The following is a 22,723-nucleotide window of genomic DNA, read 5'->3' as shown; positions in this document are numbered from 1 at the left end:
TTTATATTTACTTTAACACACTGAACAATATGTTGAAAAATCATAAACATTAGGCAAGTGAATAAAAATCCTATAAAAATAAACCCCCTAAAAGTATTTTTACATATCCCTACATAACTGGATTGAAAACATTTCTTCAATCTGAATATGAAATACTTTACATAAAGTAAATCAACAAAATAAGCTACACTACAGCTTGGGTGGATTTTGCTTTGTCCACCGTCCCAACATGGGAGAGGCCACTGGGTTGGCAAAATTTTTACCTTGTCCACTCTGCCCATCCATAGGAGTGGGCATGCAATTTCTTTTGTTTAATCTAAAGACTTGCAAGTACAATCATTTGAAAAAAGCAGATAAGCATTTGTAATCAATATTTTTACAAAAAACCAGATTATAGCTAGAGTGGGCACAGGTGGGCTGCCCACGGTGGGAAAAGCAAAATCCACATGGGCTGTTGTGTATGTCAATGATGTAAATGACCAATGTGAACACAGTTCCTAATTGCTAGTCTACGTAGCATGTTCATGCTTCATTTCCTCTGTTATACTGATCACATTTTCCTCTGGCATGATGACCAGTACCTTCTGTAGAAATAATGTAGTTTTGTCTGAAAAGAGATCACGTCAAAATAAACAATAATAATATATCTTCCTATCAAATTTTCTTAAAATTTTAAATTCTTTTCCCTATTCTGATACTTGTATATTCTATTGATTATGAATTTGCAGTGAAAATAGTGGGCAGTTTCTATCTTCAAACAGTTTTTCCTGAGTATGTTGTATTTTTTATATGGTATACATGATAGGTTTTGTTTGTTGAAGTTTGTATTGGGACCTGTATATTGGCATTATTTGTCTGCTGGATAATTGTCAAGGATACAATGTCTCCTTATCATTATTCGCTCCAAAATTATAATTGACTGTCAAACTATTGCTTTCCTAATTTTGTCGTGTTTTTGTTTTTTGAGTTGTTCCCCCTTTTTAGGCTGATTACATGAAAATTGAAGAATCAACTGCAATCTCCCATTTTATATATCAATGCAGTCAAGTCTAAACTTCTGAAAATGATTATAGAGCAGGGTGCTCATTTCCGCCATAACTTTCCATATTTTCTGCAGTTTATGGTCAGGTCTTTATCATTTTGAAGTATAATGATATTTCTATTTAAAGATAACATCAAAAGCAATATATTCTTAGCTTGCAAACACGTTTCTTTGAAAAAAAAATATACGAAAAATTATCTTAAAGGCTATTTTGAAATGTCCTGATGTTTTGTCAAAGGGGGACACATATTCACCATTTCTACACATCTATTTAAAACCAAATAACTGCAGCTTTAATAATTATTTATCAAATCTATTTCATTATAGATGAATTGCAAACATTTCAATGGTATAAAGAACTGAAATTTAGGGCAGTCAGTCAAAGAATTATTAAAAAATACTTCTTTGAAATCGTGTTTTTCATTCAAGAAATTGGCCGAAAATCGTCATGTATTTTTTTTTTCGGTCCTTTGCAGTAAAAACCGTTATTTTGTCAAAGTTTCAAAAATAATCATATTTGGTATAAAAATATAATTTACCAGCATATTTCAGCCATCCTTTAAAGTTTTTACACCTCAAAATCATAAAACGGCAAATAGGAGCTCCCCAGTCTAAATAGCAACTGAAGGCTTTTTCTTTCTTTTTAATTTTTAAACAACCTAATTTCTATTATTTAAATCATTGATACATTCACGCCATTAATCAGATAATTCCAATTAACACAATGCAATATTTTGACATTTTAATGTTTTACATATATATGCATATCTAATAAGAAAATTACCTATTATATTAGTTAGACTCTTTGGTTTATTTTCCCATGCAATAAATATGATATAAACTGGAATACCCGTACAGATCATTATAACACCATAGGCTGAAAAACAAATATCACAAAATAAAATACATGTAACTAAATTCTCATAACAATGAAACAGGATACTACATATAAACTTCAAACAAATGTTGGTATTAAGATAACAAGAACCTGGATATACATTAAATCTAATTCAAATTTAGTTAAATATCTGAAAGAATCTTGACATTTGGTGAAGATGCTGTTCGTTTTTACACAATGATTTTTACTCTCAAGATTTAGAGCATGACATATTGTACAGTCACTGGCTAGTTGGAAGACCATATTTTGACCTCTAGAAGTCTTTCAGTTTTTTTATGTTGTTTGGTTGCTGTTTTGTTATCTCCTTTTATTAATTCATATATCTATCTACATATACATGGACAAATGAGTTTAACCCTGCCACATTCTGTATGTGCTTGTCTAAAGTCAGGATACTGTTATTCAGTGGTTGTCATTTGTTGCTGTGTAACTGTTTGTTTTTCTTTTATTATTTGGAAAATAAATTGGGCTGTTATTTTTCTTGATTGAATTGTTTGACGTTTGTCATTTCCATTTATTTATTTCAAAAAGTAGCGTATGTAAAAAATGTCAAATGGCACGTCTAAATTTCATTGTAAAGGTTGAGCTTTTTTATCTCATCATTGAAGACCTTCCAGCAAGATTTAAGATGTAAAAGCCATGTTACTTTCATATGTGATAATGTCTCAATACTTAACAACATCATTGTTGTCTCATGTAAATAAATTCTCTTTTTTTAATCATAAATATATCAATCTATACCTTACAAAGCAACACTATATAAATCTACACTTTACATTACTTACTGGTTTCTGTTGGTGAGGCATAGAATGGTAAAGCAACTAGGAAAACAGTCATAGCCACATATAATATAGGCCAAAATAAGTTCACCTGGAAAACAAAGTCATACACACATATATTATAGGCCAGAAGAAGTTCACCTTAAAAATAAAGTCATACACACATATAATATAGGCCAGAAAAAGTTCACATGAAATATAGAAATAAACTGTTAATGTTGACACAGAGATATGTCTCATCTGTTTATACTTTTGTCATTTTCTAACAGTAAAAGGCCAAAGTTGCATTTAAAATAACTGTTGACAAATGTGCTGAGATATATCTCATCTGTTTATATTTTTTAGTGACGGATCCAGAACTTTTCCTAAGAAGGGGGGGGGGGGGGGGTTCCGCTCTAGTCATGCTTCAGTGATTTCCAATATAATTAACCAAATTTTCTCACGAAAAGGGGGGGGGGAATAAACACATTTATTGCAAAATTCAGTCAATGAACCAAGACTGAAGGAACAGGGCCGTATAGCGGGTTATTTTTTAGGGTGTAAAATTTCGCGACTTTTATTGAATAAGGTATACAAAAAATTTTGGCGGATTCAAAACTTATAACAATATCTTTGCATGTGCCCTTTTAAATTGGCAGAATTTATTTTAGCGATTTAGTTATACTTGCAAAAATAAGCGAAAAATTTACACCCCACGAAAATAGCCAGCTATACGGTATAAGATATGCCACTATTAATACAATAGTCATTGACTTATTGTAACATTGTATGTTTATATTCTGTAAATGTTGTTAAATAGCACTTTGGAATATTTTTACTTTATATATGTGGTATGTTGTGCCATGTTACAAAGGAGGTCAATTCTGTATCATATTATTTTCGTACAGAGAACTTGAACAATATGTTTCATTGGCCATCATACCACATATTTGTCATGTTATATTTAGCCACTAAACACAAGTGTTATTGTTGGGACTTACCTTTATAGGTCTGTTCATTTCTGGTCTAGTTTTTCTGAAGTACAGAAGCACTACAATGGACATTCCTATAGCTAACCAGTTGACGAAGCCCACATAATTAATAAGGGCATACATGTCTGTTGACAACAGGTAAAATAGAGATAATATACCCTGTAAATAAAATAAAAGGTCATTTAGTATACAGACAGTATATATAGTGCTTAAAAACTGACCAAAACAGAGCCCTCATAAGATAAATGCACTGTAAAAACCAAAAGATTTGAGGACTTTTTACATGACAACATGTGATCTAAGGGAAGTAAATCTTTCTTTTTTTGACTTGTCAATCATTTGCAGTATTTTATTTATTACAAATATCAAGTCATTTAATTTATCACTGTTAATTAACACTTTTATTTAATGTGCTACAAGGATATAGATTTGAATAAACCTATTCAGACAAAATTCTGCTTTTGACACTGTTATCAGGGTATGGAAATAGAAATCTGTAACTGCTTATATTTGTAATTGATTGAACTATGATATATCTGTACTTACCATAAATATACAGGCTGGCATTGGAGTCAATCTCTTTACAGACACGTAACTTAACACTTGTGGCATGTGGCCCTCCCTACCACCAACGTAAAATAATCTGGAAATTAAATAACATATATATAGTGTTATATTATTTTATTATAAATTTTCTTAACAAACTTGCAAGCATTTATCAAAACATAAAAGGTATAAGATAAGTTGTGCCTTTGACACATATTCAAATAAATAATGTTCATTAGAGGAGACATTTGTTGGAATATTTTGAAATACATGTAAGAATCAGTACTGTTTCCTTAAAAAATTCCTCCTACAATGTATCAGTGGCAAAATTTAAAATATATTTTGTCATGTGCAAATTCCACTTCACCTGAATCAAATATATCACTAAACCCTTTGATCTTTATGATAAAAGTTCATTATCTTATCATGTGGCTGGAATGACCTCAGAAATGTAGTCAATGCTAATTTTAATCTGGTTTAACATTCAAACTTTTCCTTTTTTAAAAAGAGTTACAAAGCCTTCATTTCATGTTTAAACTTTGTACTGTGGATATATTTATTTCGTAGGTATCAATTTTCTTTGTTTGAGGAAAACTGGCATATTTGTGGATATTTAATTTCATGGTTTTGGCAAAGTCTACATACATTCCTTAAGAAAATTTGTAATTCGTTAAATATTGAAAATCATGGTTCTCCTGTACCAACGAAAGTTACGAAAATTGGTATCTAACGAATATTTATGAATCCACATTATTTGGAAGTTCGTGATATAAATAATAATTAAAACTGTTAATACCAGAACTGTCAGCAGGGTGTTCGACTAACCTTGAAGTGGTAAACAGGATACCGTTTACACCTCCAAAAGTAGAGAGTGATACGAAGATTGGCATGATCCACCACATAACACCATACAACCTCTGGGAGAACATCTGTAAAAAGAAAAATAAATCATATTTATGTTGTCTTTACTGGGTTTGTTTTTTTCAATCCGCCATTTCATTCATACAGGTATATTGGTGGCATTCAGCTGTTATCTGCTCTTTGGTTGGGTTGTTGTGTCTTTATTCTCTTTGACATGTTCCCTATTTCTATTTTTAATTTCATATCATTTGTTTAATATTTCAATACATCTTGGTGCAATAATCTATAAATTGTAAAATAGGAAATAACAATACCGCAGCAACAACATTGTCAACATGATTGTCATTCATAAACTCTAATCTGATGACAGGTTAAAAAGTTATTGTGAGAAAGAATCTCAGCAGTGTCACTCATGACCTTAGATAGAATGCTGATTTGCCATACCCTTATACTGCCACTAATAATCTTGGTAGAATGCTAATTTGCCACAGCTTTCTACTGCTTCTCATAATTTAGCTAGAGTGTAAACTTACCACAGCCACAGCACTGCCACTCAAGATCTCCACTCTGGTTACAGTGGTGAAATAAGCAATGTTGGCTAAAGTGTACACAGTCATCACCATGATAATAGAGATCCAGATGGCTTTTGGTAAATTTCTGTAAAAGTAATATATTGTTTTAAGAGATGTAAATTAACAAAAAGGCAATTATTATTAAATGATATAATCAGCCCCTATATGGATAAATCAGCATGTACAATACTGATGAGTTTGCCCTGTCGATATAAATCAAGAGTTAATATTGCTTTTCTAACGGGGCCAATACGGAAGAAAGTTGAGCCTAGGGTCCAATACAGCTAACCTTGAATCTATAACAGGGCCAATACAGAAACAGCCAGTTAATAACATTATACTACATATCTAATGTCCAGCATATAAATTAAAAAAAAAAAACCAATTAACCTGTAGACAATGGATTTTTTTATATCCATGGACGACTATCATTTACTAATCTCAACTTAATATGATGTTAAAATTATATTTTAAACAAGCCTGGTATTTAGGAAAGGAGTATATATATGTTTGAATGTGGCAAAATTTCTTCAACTGCCATTAAGTGTAAGAGTACATGTATATAAATATTTTGAAAACAAGAAATTGATAAGCAAAGAATTTAAAATAAAACGCAACTACTTGAGCAAATAAAACTTTAATACCACTTTAGTTTCAGGAAAAACTTGATTTATAGTTCCTGGAAAAAATGAAGCCAAATTTTATCAAACAGATTGACAAAACAGATCATGAAACCTAAAATTCTTTTATCCTTTCCACATTTTTCCAAGAAATGTTTTTTAATTTTTTTAATTTTTAACTATAAGAAATATTAGGATTCCAAGTTATTCATGTTGAAAGGTAGTTACTTGGAACAATGTTCATGATGTTTATCAAAATACTATTGTAAATAGATAATTAAAAGTAGAAATGTTGTATGCAGTTCACCTAGAAATATTTGTTCTATTAAAGCTGTAATAAATTTGTACTTTATGTAAACAAAATTATTAAGAATGTAACAAATTGAACAGTGGGGTATAGTAATACTACTACATTTGTTTTGCCTTTGTTTATTAACTGTATAAGAAATAAACAGGAAAGGATTAATTCATAAAAAGAGAAAAACCATCGGACCTTATTTCCTTCTTACCTATTTAAACAGATCTTTAAGCATAGTTAAGAGGTTTTCAACAGAAAGCCATATAAAATGGTCCACCCACATGACCTGGGAAGTATTAGGATTTGTTTGAAAAGATCTGAATCAGTGATTATGAAATATTCAAATTCTTAAACAAGAGGCTGTCACAACGACAGCAAACTGGATTTATTAATATTTATTTGTGTCCTGGCAATATCACAAGAACCATTACTGATGAATGGTGAAAGTAAAAATCGTCAATATCAAATTTGACCTCCATTTTGTCATCAGTATCAACATCTTAAAATTTGAACAGCTTAGATTGAATGGTTCATGAGTAAATGCAACAACGTGAATGGAAACGCCATTTCACAATCTTTCAAGAACCAGAACTCCTGAACGGTAGAAGTCAAAATCGTGATTATTGAACTTGACCTCTAATTTGCCATCAGTAACAACATATAAAAATTTCAAAAGCTTTGGTTGAATGGTTCATGAGAAAATGCACGGACACGACTGGAAACACAATTTTTCAATCTTTCAAGAACCATAACTCCTGAACGGTAAAAGTCAAAATCGTCATTATTGAACTTGACCTCCATTTTGTCATCAGTAACAACATATTAAAATTTAGGAAGCTTTGGTAAAACAGTTCATGCGTAAATGCACGGACACAACTGGAAACTCCATTTTTCAATCTTTCAAGAACCATGACTCCTGAACGGTAAAAGTCAAAATAGCCATTATTGAACTTGACCTCCATTTTGTCATCTGTAACAACATATTAAAATTTGGGAAGCTTAGGTAGAACAGTTCATGCGTAAATGCACGGACACAACTGGAAACTCCATTTTTCAATCTTTCAAGAACCATAACTCCTGAACGGTAAAAGTCAAAATCACCATTATTGAACTTGACCTTCATTTAGTTGTCAGTAACAACATATTAAAATTTTAAAAGCTTTGGTTGAACGGTTCATGAGTTAATGCATGGACAACATTTGATTGCCGCCTGCCCGACCGACCGACCGCCGTACATCCCCAAATCAATAACCGACATTTTTGTCACAAAAATCCGGTTAAAAAACATTTTAATGGAGATTGAAGAAATTTTTATTTACAGTAAAACCTATCAATGGTGACCTTCTTTTAAAAGCAAATAACTGCAAAAAAAAGAGGTCATAAAATAACAAATGGATATCAAAATATAGCATAGAATACCGTTTGAGTGTCTCTTGAAACTCAGTTTGAAAAACTCTAATATTAAAACTCTTCAATTTGTTGGTTTTCCATTCCTACATTTATTTCTGTGTGAACCTCAAGCTCATACATTAAAATTGTAATACCATGACAAATTCCCATCTTTATAACAGTGCAAACATTTTGTACATGTACTTCTTTTAAAGGCTAGATTTTGCAATATGTTAATGTGTTTTTGTAGTCACCCATGGGGAATTTGATGTTAACATTGACAGCTCATCTCTATTAAAATAATTCACCACTTTTCTATACTATTAATACTGGTTTTTTGCCCATTGACATATACTTCACCTAACACACCAAGATGTTGTTAAATGAATTAGATACCTTACATTTATCATACTTTTCAATAACACATGGTCGAATTGCTGAAAGCCCCCCTTCTGTCCGAAATTATTGAAAACTATCATTCTACATGACAATATTGTGAATAATATATTGGTGGAATCAGATACATCCATTCTGGCTAACACCCTCAAGGTGTATCCAAAACATACAACTTAACTAAACTGAGAGCCAAGCCGGGTAACAAAATATTTAACCAAATCAATAATTGTTATTTAATAATATGCAAGTCTTGAGCCAAATTTCCAATTGGTTTGATAACCCACAAAAGTTAATAGAACTGGTTATTCAGATTCATTCAAATTCGTAATCATCAAAACTGTAATTCTGCCAATTTTTTCCCATTGCACTGCACAGCATTTTCATATTGACTTTGCTACATTTCAAATTTTAATTTCATTTGGAGTATTTTAAGTCATGTATGATCTTTCCTTTCAACTTTTCATAGTCATTAAATTCATGATGATCATGACCTTATATATCCAGGACATTTTCGAAACAATTGGACACCTGATTTTTTTGTCTAAATAACCTGACTGGTCACTTCTTACAAAATAAACAGCAGGGGCTAGGTCAAGAAGTCAACATAGTTATCTAATTGTACTTGTATCATATCTGTAGATTTCCTGTCTATTCAATTTAAAGGAGAAGATGATCAGTCTTATCAATATTAAAACTTTTAAGATTACTCAACTTGAAAATACTATCAATAGATGAAAAAGATTTATTTTTCACCAAGAAGTCCAAATTCAAGTAGAATTGTAAAATGACAGCCATTTTGTATAATTTATCAATATCAAAGTTTTAAGATTACTAAACTCATTAATACATGTACTATAAATGGGTGAGAGAGATTTGATTCTCACCAAAAAAAAGCCAAAATTCAATTAGAATTGAAAACATGGTAAATGACAGCCACTTTTTCAAATTTTTTAATAAACAGCTGCGCCATGAGCGCATGATACGCCAGACGTCTTATGTGGAAGTCTTATGCAATAATCATAAATAGTTTATGAGAAAGTTTTAAGCAATAACCATATATTGTTTTAGAGACACGGCGGGACATGTGAAACCCCCCACCCTGTTTTTTTTTACAAAAACTAAATATTACCAAAATAAAATTTTGAATCAAAACCAAAAAGTATACAGATCTTTAGATTAATATATCAAAGAAGTGTGTAAAGTTTTAAGCAATGATCATAACTTATTTTTGAGATACGGCGCGACATGTGAAAAACCCTCCCCTGTTTTACAAAATACTCAATAACTCAAAAATAAAATTTTTAATAATCACCAAAAAGTATACAGATCTTTAAATTAATAGAACAAAGAAGTGTGTAAAGTTTTAAGCAATAATCATAAATCGTTTTTGAGATACGGCACAACATGTAAAAAAAAAAACCCTCCCCCTTTTTTTACAAAATACTAATAACTCAAAAATTAAATTTTGAATCATCACCAAAAAGTATACAGATATTGAGATTAATACAACTAAGAAGTGTGTAAAGTTTTAAGTCATAATCAAGAATCGTTTTTGAGATACAGTGCGACATGTGAAAAAAACACACCCCTGTTTTAGTTATAAAGTGTCGTAACTCAAAAAGTTTAAATCTTATTTTCACCAAAAAGTATACAGATCATTTGACCATCATAAGAAACAACTATATTAAGTTTCATGAAATTTGGATAAGTTGTTCTCAAGTTACGGTGCGACATGTTTACGCCGGACAGACAGACAGACGGACACCGGACATTTGTATACCATAATATGTCCCGTCAAAATTTTGACGGGCGTATAAAAAGTTTAAAGATAACATTCACTAAATTTATAAATAATACATGTATCACAAGGGGAAAAAGATTTATATTTTTCACTATGAAGACCCAATTCAAGATCTAGCACAGCCACTTTTGAAAGTTTCCTCATAATTTCAGTTAAATACAATTTAAAGACCTTTTTGAGCTTCAAAAAGTTTCATTGCTATGATAAAACATTTTTTTTTTAATTTTGACTTTTATAACTTATGAAAATTGATCAGCCTACTCCTACATGTCCTATACATTATCAATCAAAATACATTTCAATACTCAAGCTATAGATTTTTCAAAGGTTTTTAATTCTAGCCTAGTCTGACACAAGAGTGGTCTCTTTCAATTATTAGCATAAACTAGCTTATTTTGTCATTGTAAGGGAATTCAAAATTATGAATAAAAAGGATCCCTTTCTATTATTGTTTTCTGGGCATGTTGGGTCCAACAGATTTGATGAGACCTTGAAGAGATTAACTTTTAAGAGTTCAACGAAAGTCCATTTTATTTACTGATGTATAATGTATGACTATGCATGTACGAGACCAATAAGAATCAATGAACATATGTCACAACATTACGCGAATGAGACGAACTTTGACATTTCATTCATGTATAATAAACAATAGAACAGATGTTACCGCTAATCATTACATTAACATTGTTGTCATTTTGTTGTTAAAACATTAACATTCTATAAATCTCTTTATTCTTTAATAAGTAAATAACCCTTGTCTAGTGAAGATGAATTTCTTATTCCTGTATCTTGGCTAACCCTTGGCTAGAGAAGATGAATTCCTGTGACCTCTCATCAAACATAAAACTTACTTGTAGGGATCTTTCAATTCTTCAATTACAAAGTTCAGGTAATTCCTATAATAAAAGAAAAATTTACAATTAAATTCATTTAAATTATATATATAGTCTTGTATGTTTTTTAATTTTAGTCCATTTATATGTTTCAGAGTTTGGTATGATGTCCATTATCACTGAACTAGTACAAATGTTGTTTAGGGGCCAGCTGAAGCCCGTCTCTGTGTGTGTGATTTTCTTGCTGTGTTGAAGCCCCATTGGTTTTTAGCTATTTTTTTGCTCTTTGGTGGAATAGATAACTCTTCCACACATTCCCCATTTTCATTCTCAATTTTGTATAAGGTAATAAAAGTTGCAAAAATTTTGAGAAAGATAATAAAACTGTTAGATTTTATAATGTGGCAAATTTAATAATAAACATTTGTATTAAGCATGGTTCCTGGAAAAAGGCAAAATTGGAAAAGTTGCAAAATCAATGAAAACAGATTGTTTTTTTTATCATATTTGCAAGTTATAAATGCTGTTTAAACTGGTGTAATAAAACTTGATGATTATTCTCCACTCCTGTGTACCTTTTACTTGATTACCTAATTATATACCAAACAAGAGGAAAAATATTGACTGAAACAATGTACCATTAGAGTTCAACAACCAATAGTTATAACCATTGGCTTTCCATACTTTTATATCAAGATTACATGAGTGGAATAGGGAGATCACATTAAGTTAATAGCTGCAGACAACCTTTTAATTGGCATATCAAATAATCCCATCTAAAGATAAATGCTTTTAGTAAAACAAAACCCTAGGGTACACATCAATTAACCGGTCTTAAGATATATGATTCAAGCTGAAAAAACCTAGGGTGCACATTAAATAATCTTGTCTTAGGATATTTTTTTTTAGCAAAGAACTGTTATGAACACTAGCAATGGAAATAAATTGGAAACTTTATTAATTGATTTGTATACAAAATATCATTTAACATGTCCACATAGGAAATTCAGCAATATCCGACACCAAAAATAAAACACAGCAGAGTAGGTAATAAAAGTATTTGGTCCAACATAGTCTTATATACATAATATTATAACAACATAAATTACACCACAATTAGGAGTAAATAACAATACACTTTTCTATAACCAGATAACCTTACTATTTAAATAGTTTCACAATTATAATATACTATTATATCATTCTATGTAATGTGTATTATTCTATTCAGAAGGTTTTTAAAAAATACTTCCTGATATCTTTTAAATTCTAGGAATCATTTATTTTTTTCTTGCTGTGCATTTTGTTTTGATTTATTTAAATTATTTGTAATGTTGTATTATTCATGTACAAATGTATGTTGTACACTTGGATAATGCAATGTAATTTTTATTACATATGTGCTTTATCCAATGACATATTTTGATTTTGTTTGATTTCATAAATCCTTCTCAATATTTCTCTCTCAATTAATATACAGTATATATGCACTGACCCAATACTATTGTCCCCAAATCCAGTACATGTACATGCATATTTTAATGTGAAAATGACCCAGATAAAGGAAGGATGTGAAAATGCAAATTTTCAAATACTTGTAATTCATTGAATTGTTTAGAAATCTGTCATATTATAGTATAACAGGAGAATAGAAGGAAGAGAGAAGTAACAATACTCTTCTGAGAGGACCTAGAACATGTCTAAGTAAAAGTTTTGTCAACATTTGTTATTTCATTTGGCAACTGTCTTGACTATACAATCATTTGAAGTATACTAGAAACAAGACATGTACTCATGTTTAAGTACCAGAAAGGGTTTGCTGTTCCTCTTAAGACACTGTAATTAATTGACAAAAGCCCTGGCCTGTTATCTTGTTCAAGTACCAGAAAGGGGTGTGTTGTTTCTCTTAAGACAATGTCATTACCAAAAGCCCTGACCTGAGAACCTGTTTGAACAGGAACTGTTTGATGTTGATATGCAAAACAAAAGAAGAAAGAGAATGCCAAGGAGACAATAAAATATAAAGCAATCATCAGCCAAATTCATAAAAAAAAACTTATGTTCACTAAGTAACCTAAAAATAGCACAGAAATGAAAGTGATTAACTTGCCGTTTCTGACAAAAAAACCACAGCTTATGCAATAAGTACCTATCAGCCCTGACATGACAAAACAACCTGTTAGTACAAGATTTATTGTTTTAGCCTGAATTTATGATGACTCTATTATAAATGTACTTGGTTGAATGCAATGACACAATAAAGTAATACAAGTATAAAGCTATTTGTATTGAACAATTTTTGTAAATGATACATTCAAACAGACTGTATAAGAATTACCTACTTGTTTGTAATTTGATTGAATTATGTGAAGAAATCTGTCATAATGCACAAAAATAGTGCACTATCAAACGAAACATGGACCATTATCATAAACAAGTCCAACAAGTCCTCAGAAGTCTAATCATTAAATCATCGTCTGGAGATCATTAAACTTTTACTTTGATTCTGTGACATTGGGCAAAATGTGTGACAGAAAAGCTAAATTAGGGATAAAAGGAAATTCTCAAAACCATCATTTACTTTTATTGTAGTTACACAAGTACAGGGTAGTAAATTACATGATGTACGTGATGTAACAAGCATAGTTGCTTACTTCCCACAAATTAACGCCTCATTGGCAATCATACCACGTAATTTCCTCATTCTTATGATGATGTAATAAACAGTACTGTATAAATAAATAACCATGCTAATACAGATGTATATTTTGAAAGGCATATTTTTTTCACAAAGATTTCTAAATGATATTATTATTGTGTCTTCTCTTAAAGAAAGCATTTGTTTGACTTCAATTATGGAATTATTTCTTATGTCTGAATGTCATAAAATAGTACATGTATTATAATACATGTACTATTTTATGACATTCAGACATTAGAAATAATTCCAAATAAAGTAGGCCTGCCAAAACAGTCTTTTTTATTCTAAATATATTTTCTGTCATTTTTATTGCATCATTCTTTTACCAACAAAACTTCTTTCATTAGATTAACAACTACCAAATGATGCAATTTTAAATTTTGCCGATCAATGCCAAGTTTAAAAATACTTTATGATGGACATCATATATTAAACAAAGCATTAAATACACCTAACAGTTCTTTTATTAGTTGATGTTTACAAACAATACCTTATTTGGCACCTGTTCAGGTGTCAGACATACATGATATACATGTAGGAATGAGTTAACAATATGGTCAATTAACAAAAATACAATGTTCATCACATAGGTGTACTGTAAAACCAATATAACATGTTTAATGAACTTGGTTTTAAATAATCAGCCTCCAGTTAGAAAAGATGTATTTGTTTCTGTATAAATATTCATTGAGAATGAACGTAATAAAGATTGCACATTATTTTGACTCTTTAGAATACACTAGTACATTGACCTGATCCACTGACCTGTTCTTAGATAATTTCAAATTGATAATGATTTTGACTTACCATCCATTGTAGGCAAATAACCCAGAATAGAACGCCATGGCAATTTTACCAATATTAGTTTCTGTGTGCTCAAAAGGATTGTGGAAGTTTTCATGTTCACCTGAAAAATAAATGTTACGTTTTCCAATATTTTTTTATCCACACAACATTGAATCTATATAAGACACAATCGTTTTCTGGATCAGGGGAAAAGGGGGGGGGGACCAAGGTTATTTACCAAATGTATACTAAATGTTTTATGAATATATGCCCAAAACAAAGTTATAGAGTAATTACCAGTGGTATGTTTTTATGTAAAATTAGTAGCATTTGCACTTGGCCACATAGAAAAACATTTAAACATTAAGAGTCGATTTTGACTGTTTGTGAAATTACAACTACTACATTGTATGTATACTTTGATTTAAGTTTTAACATGAGCACAGTTACTTCTTTTATATACATGTACATACATGTATACATTAAAATGCAATCAAATATGTACATCACTGACATGATCTGACATTTTCTATGACCATACTCAGACTTCGTGAAAATGGTCGGTGCTATCAGTTAAAATGAGGCTGGGACCAGTATTTTGAAAGCTAGTGCCAGTCTCGATGACCGATGTTAAAACGGCCGTTGGAGTGCCTTTTTTATCGGTACATTGTAATTAGTTGTACCGCAACTAATTCCAATATGTGTTTACATCGGCCATTAGATGTACCTGCTGCTAATTTCTAGAACTGGTTTCCCATTATAAACAAACTGAATCTTAAGGAAAAAACCAAAATGTTGATCTACACTTGGCCTGCTAAATTTGTTCATGTAGCTATCCCCAGACAACAATCGGCGATTGAACTCTTTGATGGAGATAATAAATACTGATAAAGTAATTAAGACGATTAAATGGATAGTGAAAATGACTTTAAATAAGAACAATCAGAAGAACAGAACTGGTCCTTTGCTGTATTGTTAATCTGTCTGTGAAAAATAAAACTAATAATAATAAAGTTATTTTTCGATGAAATATGTAATCATTTTTATTTCAGGATAAAATTGACAGTTTTTAGGTCTGGTTGAAATTTTATAGGACTGACAAATTATCTTGCTTTGTCGGTCCCATGACCGACGACTCAAAAAAACTGTTTTTGAACTCTGCATACTCTTAATATTTCTATAACAGACCAAGCCAAAAATTTGGACTATGTCTGTCCTGGTGATAATTTCAAGAACTATTTACTGAAAATTCTTTCATTTGTATAAAAAATATATTAAAGTGAGTTTGTGTGTCTCTAAGACTACTCACTGTTCACAGGTAAGACCTTTTGTCCAAGATTATGGAAACTTGTTGTTCAGGGGTTGTTTGTTGATGTGGTTCATAAGTGTTTCTTGTTTTTTAATATAGATTAAAGTTAATAAACTGTTGGTTTTCCTGTTTGAATGATTTTACACTACAACATTTTTGGGGCCCTTAATAGCTTGATGATCAGTGTGAGCCAAGGTTTCGTGTTGAAGTCTGTTCATTGACCTATATGGGTTACTTTTTATAAGTTGTGACTTGAATGGAGAGCTGTCTCCTTGACACTTAAATCACTTCTTCTTATATCTATATACATGTACATGTAGATCATTAACAAATGTAAGGTGACTGATCTTAACTACAGTATACAGCACTTTTTCATAAGAATGGATAATAGACAAATTTGACCTTGACCGATATGTGCTCTTCTTATAGAAACTATTTGTAGGAACTTATACATGTACCACTGATAAGATTTGTTTTGCTCAAATGACCTTGTATTGCAAGTATATACAATGTATATACTGAAGAAATATACATGTAGAGCACTTCTAATAGAATTTTGTATGCCAAAAACTAGTCCAATATTCCAAAAATTAGGTGAAGCATAAGCTGCATTACAAGCTGTTGTAATTCTATTTACATGTATATATACAGATACAGTTATGAAAGTAGTCTGTCTGAATTTGTCTTATACAGCAGTTTTGTACATTTAATTGTATGCTCTTCTTGTAGAAAAGTTGTTTCTGCAAGCTCAATTACTGTTTTAAATAAATGTGTTAGGTTTATTGTTCAGTTTAAAATGATGGTTCAAACGTCAATTTAAGGTCAGGATTCTAATATAACATCAAAATTACAAGACCTTTATTGAGTTACTGGTCATATGACTTTAATTTAGACAAACGAAGTAAAAGTGCTTTTACTAAACATGCTAAAACAGAAGATATTTATACTGCAGTTTGCAGCTAATAACTTCCTGTTGTCTTTATCTACCAAATATAATAATAAAAGGCTGTTTCGTGCAATGTCCATTTTATGTCAAAGTAACTTTTCTCAGCAATGTAGGTTTGATTGGACTAGCTTGACCAAAAACTTTAACCTGAAGGGGGTTGCTAATTGAATCTCAGATGTTATGTTCAAGCTCAGTATCCCATCCCAGGACTTTTTAGAACATCTGTCAATGAACTGAGGACTGCTCAATGAGTTTACCAGGAGAACAACATGCCAGAGGTCAAGGTCACTAGCTTTTTCCTCAACTAGATTATGATTGCATTTTGAATGTTTACATTGTACTTTTATTAAAAGTGTACATGTAGCATCAGTAATTTCCAAGGTTGCTGGTTAATGGTCAAAAGCCAGTAAAAATTGGTTTGGTCCAATTAAGTGATATGTTTTATTGGAACAGCTGACTAATAACAATTTAATATTATTTGGACCATATCATAAATGTACATGTATGAATGACCTGAAAATGCTATTTTATTCTATGACTAACGCAACATACAATTAACTGCTTCAATTCTTACCTCTTCCTAACTGTACAAATCCTGTTATTATAATCAGTATCAATGCTCCAACTTTAGCATATGTAAAAATATCTTGGACTCGAGTCGCCCACTTCACATCTGCACAGTTGATAAATGTGAGAAACACTATAAAAGAGAATGAAAGTGATGTTAGTATACCCAATAGTCAATGAACAATTTTTTTAATTGCATACTACACATATAGAATTTTAGATAAAACCTTAATCAAATGTATTAATGCAAGAATGGTAATAGCATTTAATAGCCAAGTTTCGTGAAATTTTCACACATACATTTTTTGTACATGTACATGTATCTGTGGTTATCATATTTAAAAGTTTATTTATATGATAATCATAAAAGTTTATTACGTGTGTGTATGAACCTTTAATTTGTTGTACATTGCATGTACATGTATCAATTTAAAAAATGTTTAAATGTACAAATACATGTATATAAATGTACCTATCCTACATGTACATTTGTACATGTCCTATTTCATGTACATGTATTTTCAATGGTTTCATTTTCATTGTATAAATACTTTCATAAAGCAATCTTTAGAACATGTAGAACGTATTCAAAATGCCATGACAGTCACGGTCAACTATTTAGTTTTAAGATTTAATTTGGTTCCTGTTTATTATTGATTCTTATGTTAGTTAATCATGTGAATAATTTTTAAAAAGTTACTTTATTGCTTGACCCTCACTTGTTTATTCTGTACATGTGTAATAAATATCAAAGGTAAAGATCTACCAAATTTATTTTCTTAATTAGAAACAAAACTGCATGGAACATGTAACAAAGACCTCATGCTTCACAGATAAACTTAAATGTTACATCAGACTGCCAAACCCTTCTCTACGTCATACATACACTGATGTTGTTTACATCACATTATGCGTTTCTAAATTAATCTTCCATTAATTCCCTTCATTGATCCTAACCCACGTGTTGTAATAATTTTCTTTACAGGAGAATTGATTTAATACATTATGTATATTTTATAATCCATTGACTTAAAAGAACCATCATCAAATACATGAAATTTCATAAATTATAAATTATGAATGAGGAAACTATTAAAAAGTGTTAATTGATAAAATATTGATTTTAAAGGTTGATCATGTGGTTTGTCAGACTCTTCCATAAGTCACCTTCAGACGTCCTTTCAATGTGATCATCATCAAGTTCAACAACAAAATCAATACTAAAACATTGATTGAATTGTGCATCCCAATAATTTCTGACAATAGCTCTGAATGTAGTTTAATGCTGATATCTTACATTAGAGAGATGTACATGCATGATGTACATGTACATGTATATATGTATAAAGCCATTCACCAACAAATGTACATTGTACATGTATATGTTAAGCCATTCACCTACATTGTACATGTCTATAGATATATAAAGCCATTCACCTACATAGTACATGTACAAAATGTATGTACAAAATGTATAAAGCAATTTCAGAATATTCGAATATTTAGTCACATGTACATTTTCTTGTACAGACATCGGATGCTTTCATCACAATAAAAAAAATTTAACACTGTTGTCAGGACAATCCCAATTCTCTTTGGAAAATTTTCCTTATTTGAAACAGGTATATATACATGTACAATTTTTTTTCTGTGTTATACATGTACATGTACAGTATATACATGATACATGGAAATCTAGTTTCTTAATTTTGCGCCTGTCCCAAGTCAGGAGCCTCTGCCCTTTGTTAGTATGGTATGATTTTTAATTTTAGTTTCCTGTGTAAAATTTGAAGTTTAGTATGACGTCCATTATCACTGAACAAGTATGCATATTTGTTTAAGGCCAGCTGAAGGACGCCTCCAGATGCGGGAGTTTCTTGCTATATTGAAGACCCGTTGGTGGTCTTCGGCTGTTGTCTGTTCTATGGTCGGGTTGTTGTCGCTTTGACACATCCTGCATTTCCATTCTCAATTTTATTTTAAACATGTTTAACTGTCTGTACTTTTAGAAATGTACATTTAAGCAGATTACCACATAAACTTTATCAAAAGAATTTCACCTTTATAGGTTAAACTGCCAAGGCTGCCATAACTTGTATTAAGATACATGTATGACACAGGTCTTATAGTCTTAATTTATAAATTTATTAGAAATACACAAGTCTTCATGCTAAGCCACAGCCCATAGACCCAGATTTGTTAACTTATATAATTACTATTGAACATGCAAAAAAACATGTACATGTATATTATACTACATGTACATGTTCGTCCAATAGAATTACAGTATCTATAACTTTTTTTTACATAGAGGCTAGAGCAGCAGTTGGTACTCAAATGTACATGTATGTGGTTCCAAAAGTTTATTTTGAAGACACGTGTTAAATTACTTGTACATGATTGATAGCTGTTTGCATAATACAGTAATTCAGTACTAAAATGACTTAATATTCTGCTAAGAATCATCAGCGTTATACAAAGAAGGTTTCTAGTCACACTTTGTTGCAAATTATTTTGAAATCTTGAAAGGCTATCTAAATGTTTTGCTATGATACCTTTCTGCTATATTTGTGCCTTCACCTCATTTAAAACACATGCTCACCCTGAATACATGTAGACATGTAATAATTGCCACTGGACATAAAACAGCGATTCAATTATTTTGCCGCCTGTCCAAATTAGGAGCCTCTGGCCTTTGTTAGTCTTGTATAATTGATTGTTGCTAAACGTCCAATGGCAAATATTTCATGCATGTTCTTGTATGATTTTTAATTTTAGTTCATTTGTACATTTTGGAGTTAAGTTCAAATGTATGAGATCCATTTTCACTGGACTAGTCATTTCAGGGCCTGACTGTTATTTTGGTTTCTTGTGGAAAGTGTCTCATTGGAATTTTATTAGTACACATTTTATTTTTAAATGTAGGGGCCAGCTGATGCATGCCCCAGGTTTTGCTACTTTGAAGACCCTTTTATGGCATTCAGCTGTTTTCTTCGCTATGGTTGAGTTGTTGTCTCTTTGACACATATATCCATTTCCATTCTATATTTTATGAATACCTTGGATCTCCTGTAGTTGGTGATCGCAATATACCAGTATTGCGATCACCATCTACAGGAGATCCAATACTAATACATTTACATTTATAACTTACATATACAAATTGCTGCAAGAAGTCTTATGGCATTGTCTGGCTGCTCACAATCTGGAAACAATGGTTCAATGATGTAATAGGAAAAAGTCATAGCTACAATTGCTTGTGAACATGGTCTCACAATCATACATTCAACCCATAATCTAAGAAATGCTAGAAATGGTCCAAATGCTTCAAATATATAGGCATAATCTGCTCCAGATCTTGTTATAGAGGTTCCAAGTTCAGCATAACAGTATGCCCCAACCATGGAAAATAAACCACAGCCAACCCATACTATTATAGACAAGCCTACACTGCCAGCCCCTTCAAGAACTCCTTTAGGGCTGACAAATATACCAGATCCTATGATACTCCCTACGATTACAGTTACACCATTCAACAAACTGATTTTTTGTTGTAACTTGACTTCATCCTTTGGTATACTTGAATTGGAACTATTAGCATCTTTAGCATTTTTCTCGTTCTGTCCGACAACATCGTATTTATCCTTCGATGGCATGATTGCAGGTTCTATAACACGTGTATATAATGAAAATATGTCCTGTGTTCAAGAATTTCTTTTAAGATGACGCAAGACCTAGTTCCTCTTATGGAAACAGGGAAAAACACACTACGAAGATACCACGTGGTCGAGTTATGAATGAAAATCTCACGCTTAAATTTCTAAAATCAAAGTACTGTAGTATTCACTTCGTTCAATAATCCAACTGTTGTAAAATAAGATATGGCAAAAATATTGCAAGTTCTTAATCTTATTGTTTCTGTGTCCTATTTTCACGTCATATTATATTACTACACACTGCTCCACCAGAAAGAACTGGTAGTAGCTAAGTTATAATTGACATGCGTAGACGCATGCGTATCCCTATTTTCTTTTTGAAAGCACATGTCTTTGTTTGTAAACAAGATTTGTTTGATTGTTAATATCGTTAGTGTACCATACAAAGGCGAACAAATATTACAGCCCACAAACGGCCCCAATTAAGATTTATTTAATTTTAGTTGCTTTGTGTCTACAGAAAAAGATGTTTTATTTCCATTAATGTGATAAATCTTTATTGAAAAGCACTTTACGCCCATATGGACCAATGGCTTAAAACATTATACATAATATACAGTTTACATAAAACAATGAAAATAAACAATGGACACACTTTGAACTATAATTTGTCTTTTTTTTTAAATCAAGATATATATATATATATATATATATATATATAAGAGATTCAAATTATATCAAGGACTCCCTGCCCTCAGTCTTAGTGACTTTTTTAAAAAGGAGCCTAATTTGCAAGTGTCCTGTTTTGTTTCAGGATTGAGAATATGTTTTAATTTATCTATATCATTTAAGTTATTATACTTATTTTCATTTAAAAATTCTTTTCTTAATTGTTCATTTATTTTACATTTAAAAAAGAAATGAAACTCATCATCTAGTACATCACAATGTGTACATAGTCTTAAATCTCTGGGAATTTTCCTGTATCTTCCAGTTTCTATTAATAAGCAGTGGTCACTTATTCGAAATTTAGAAATTAGTTGTCTATATTCAAAGTTTTGAGAAAGTAGGTATGGTTCAAAGTTATAGCTTTTCTTTATTTTTTTAAAAAGTTGGAGTTTGCTATTCTCTTGTAAATTTAAAATTTTATCATTATATAAATTTTCATAGGAGTTTTCTAGATTTTGTTTGTATATTAGCCTATTATTTTTATCCTTATTTTGGTTAACAATTTCTAAATCATTTTGACTTCTGACATGATTTACATAAGAGTACCAAGAATAAATACCTGCATTATGTAAAGTTTTTGCCAAATTTAGTGTCTCTTTTAGTAAGGGACTAGTTTCTTCCCTTAATAGTCTATCATGAAAAAGAAGAGTTTGTCTTTTTATAAAGCAATCAATAGGGTAGCTGCCTAATTCAGATCGAGCAGCTATATTGCAAGAGCATTTTTTTACTCCTAAAGTTAACTTATTAAATTTATTTAGTACTTTATCAGGTGGACTTTTGTCAATGAAATTTAGAGTATCTACTTTTTTGTTATTTTTATCTCCTTTAATTGAAGCTTTATAAAAGGATGAGTATGCATCCATATACCATATTTCACTGTTATAAGTTAATATTGGTCTGACGAGAGAGTTAAATAAATGGTTTGACAAATTAACAGGAGTCTGATGAATCGAATTACAATATGTTTTTATAGAATACATTACTTTCATAGATTTTTTGGCTAATTCTTGTGCTGAATGA

General features: G+C 30.9%; 1 protein-coding gene across 1 annotated transcript; it reads right to left on the bottom strand.

Annotated features, from left to right (window-relative positions):
* Positions 1 to 376: 376 nt before the first annotated feature.
* On the bottom strand, positions 377 to 21,270 carry LOC143063111 (large neutral amino acids transporter small subunit 1-like). Its single transcript, XM_076235080.1, has 11 exons — positions 20,473 to 21,270; positions 17,326 to 17,451; positions 14,518 to 14,617; positions 11,028 to 11,072; positions 5,631 to 5,754; positions 5,062 to 5,165; positions 4,237 to 4,333; positions 3,700 to 3,849; positions 2,726 to 2,810; positions 1,827 to 1,919; positions 377 to 607 (listed from the first exon to the last, which is right to left on the bottom strand). The coding sequence occupies exons 1-11, from the start codon at positions 20,972 to 20,974 to the stop codon at positions 510 to 512; spliced, it is 1,524 nt and encodes a 507-aa protein (XP_076091195.1). The 5' UTR covers positions 20,975 to 21,270; the 3' UTR covers positions 377 to 509.
* Between the last annotated feature and the right edge of the window lie 1,453 nt (positions 21,271 to 22,723).

This window comes from Mytilus galloprovincialis, chromosome 2 (genome assembly GCF_965363235.1).
Source record: "Mytilus galloprovincialis chromosome 2, xbMytGall1.hap1.1, whole genome shotgun sequence".
Classification (NCBI taxonomy): domain Eukaryota; kingdom Metazoa; phylum Mollusca; class Bivalvia; order Mytilida; family Mytilidae; genus Mytilus; species Mytilus galloprovincialis.
This window is presented reverse-complemented; position numbering and strand designations above follow the sequence as displayed.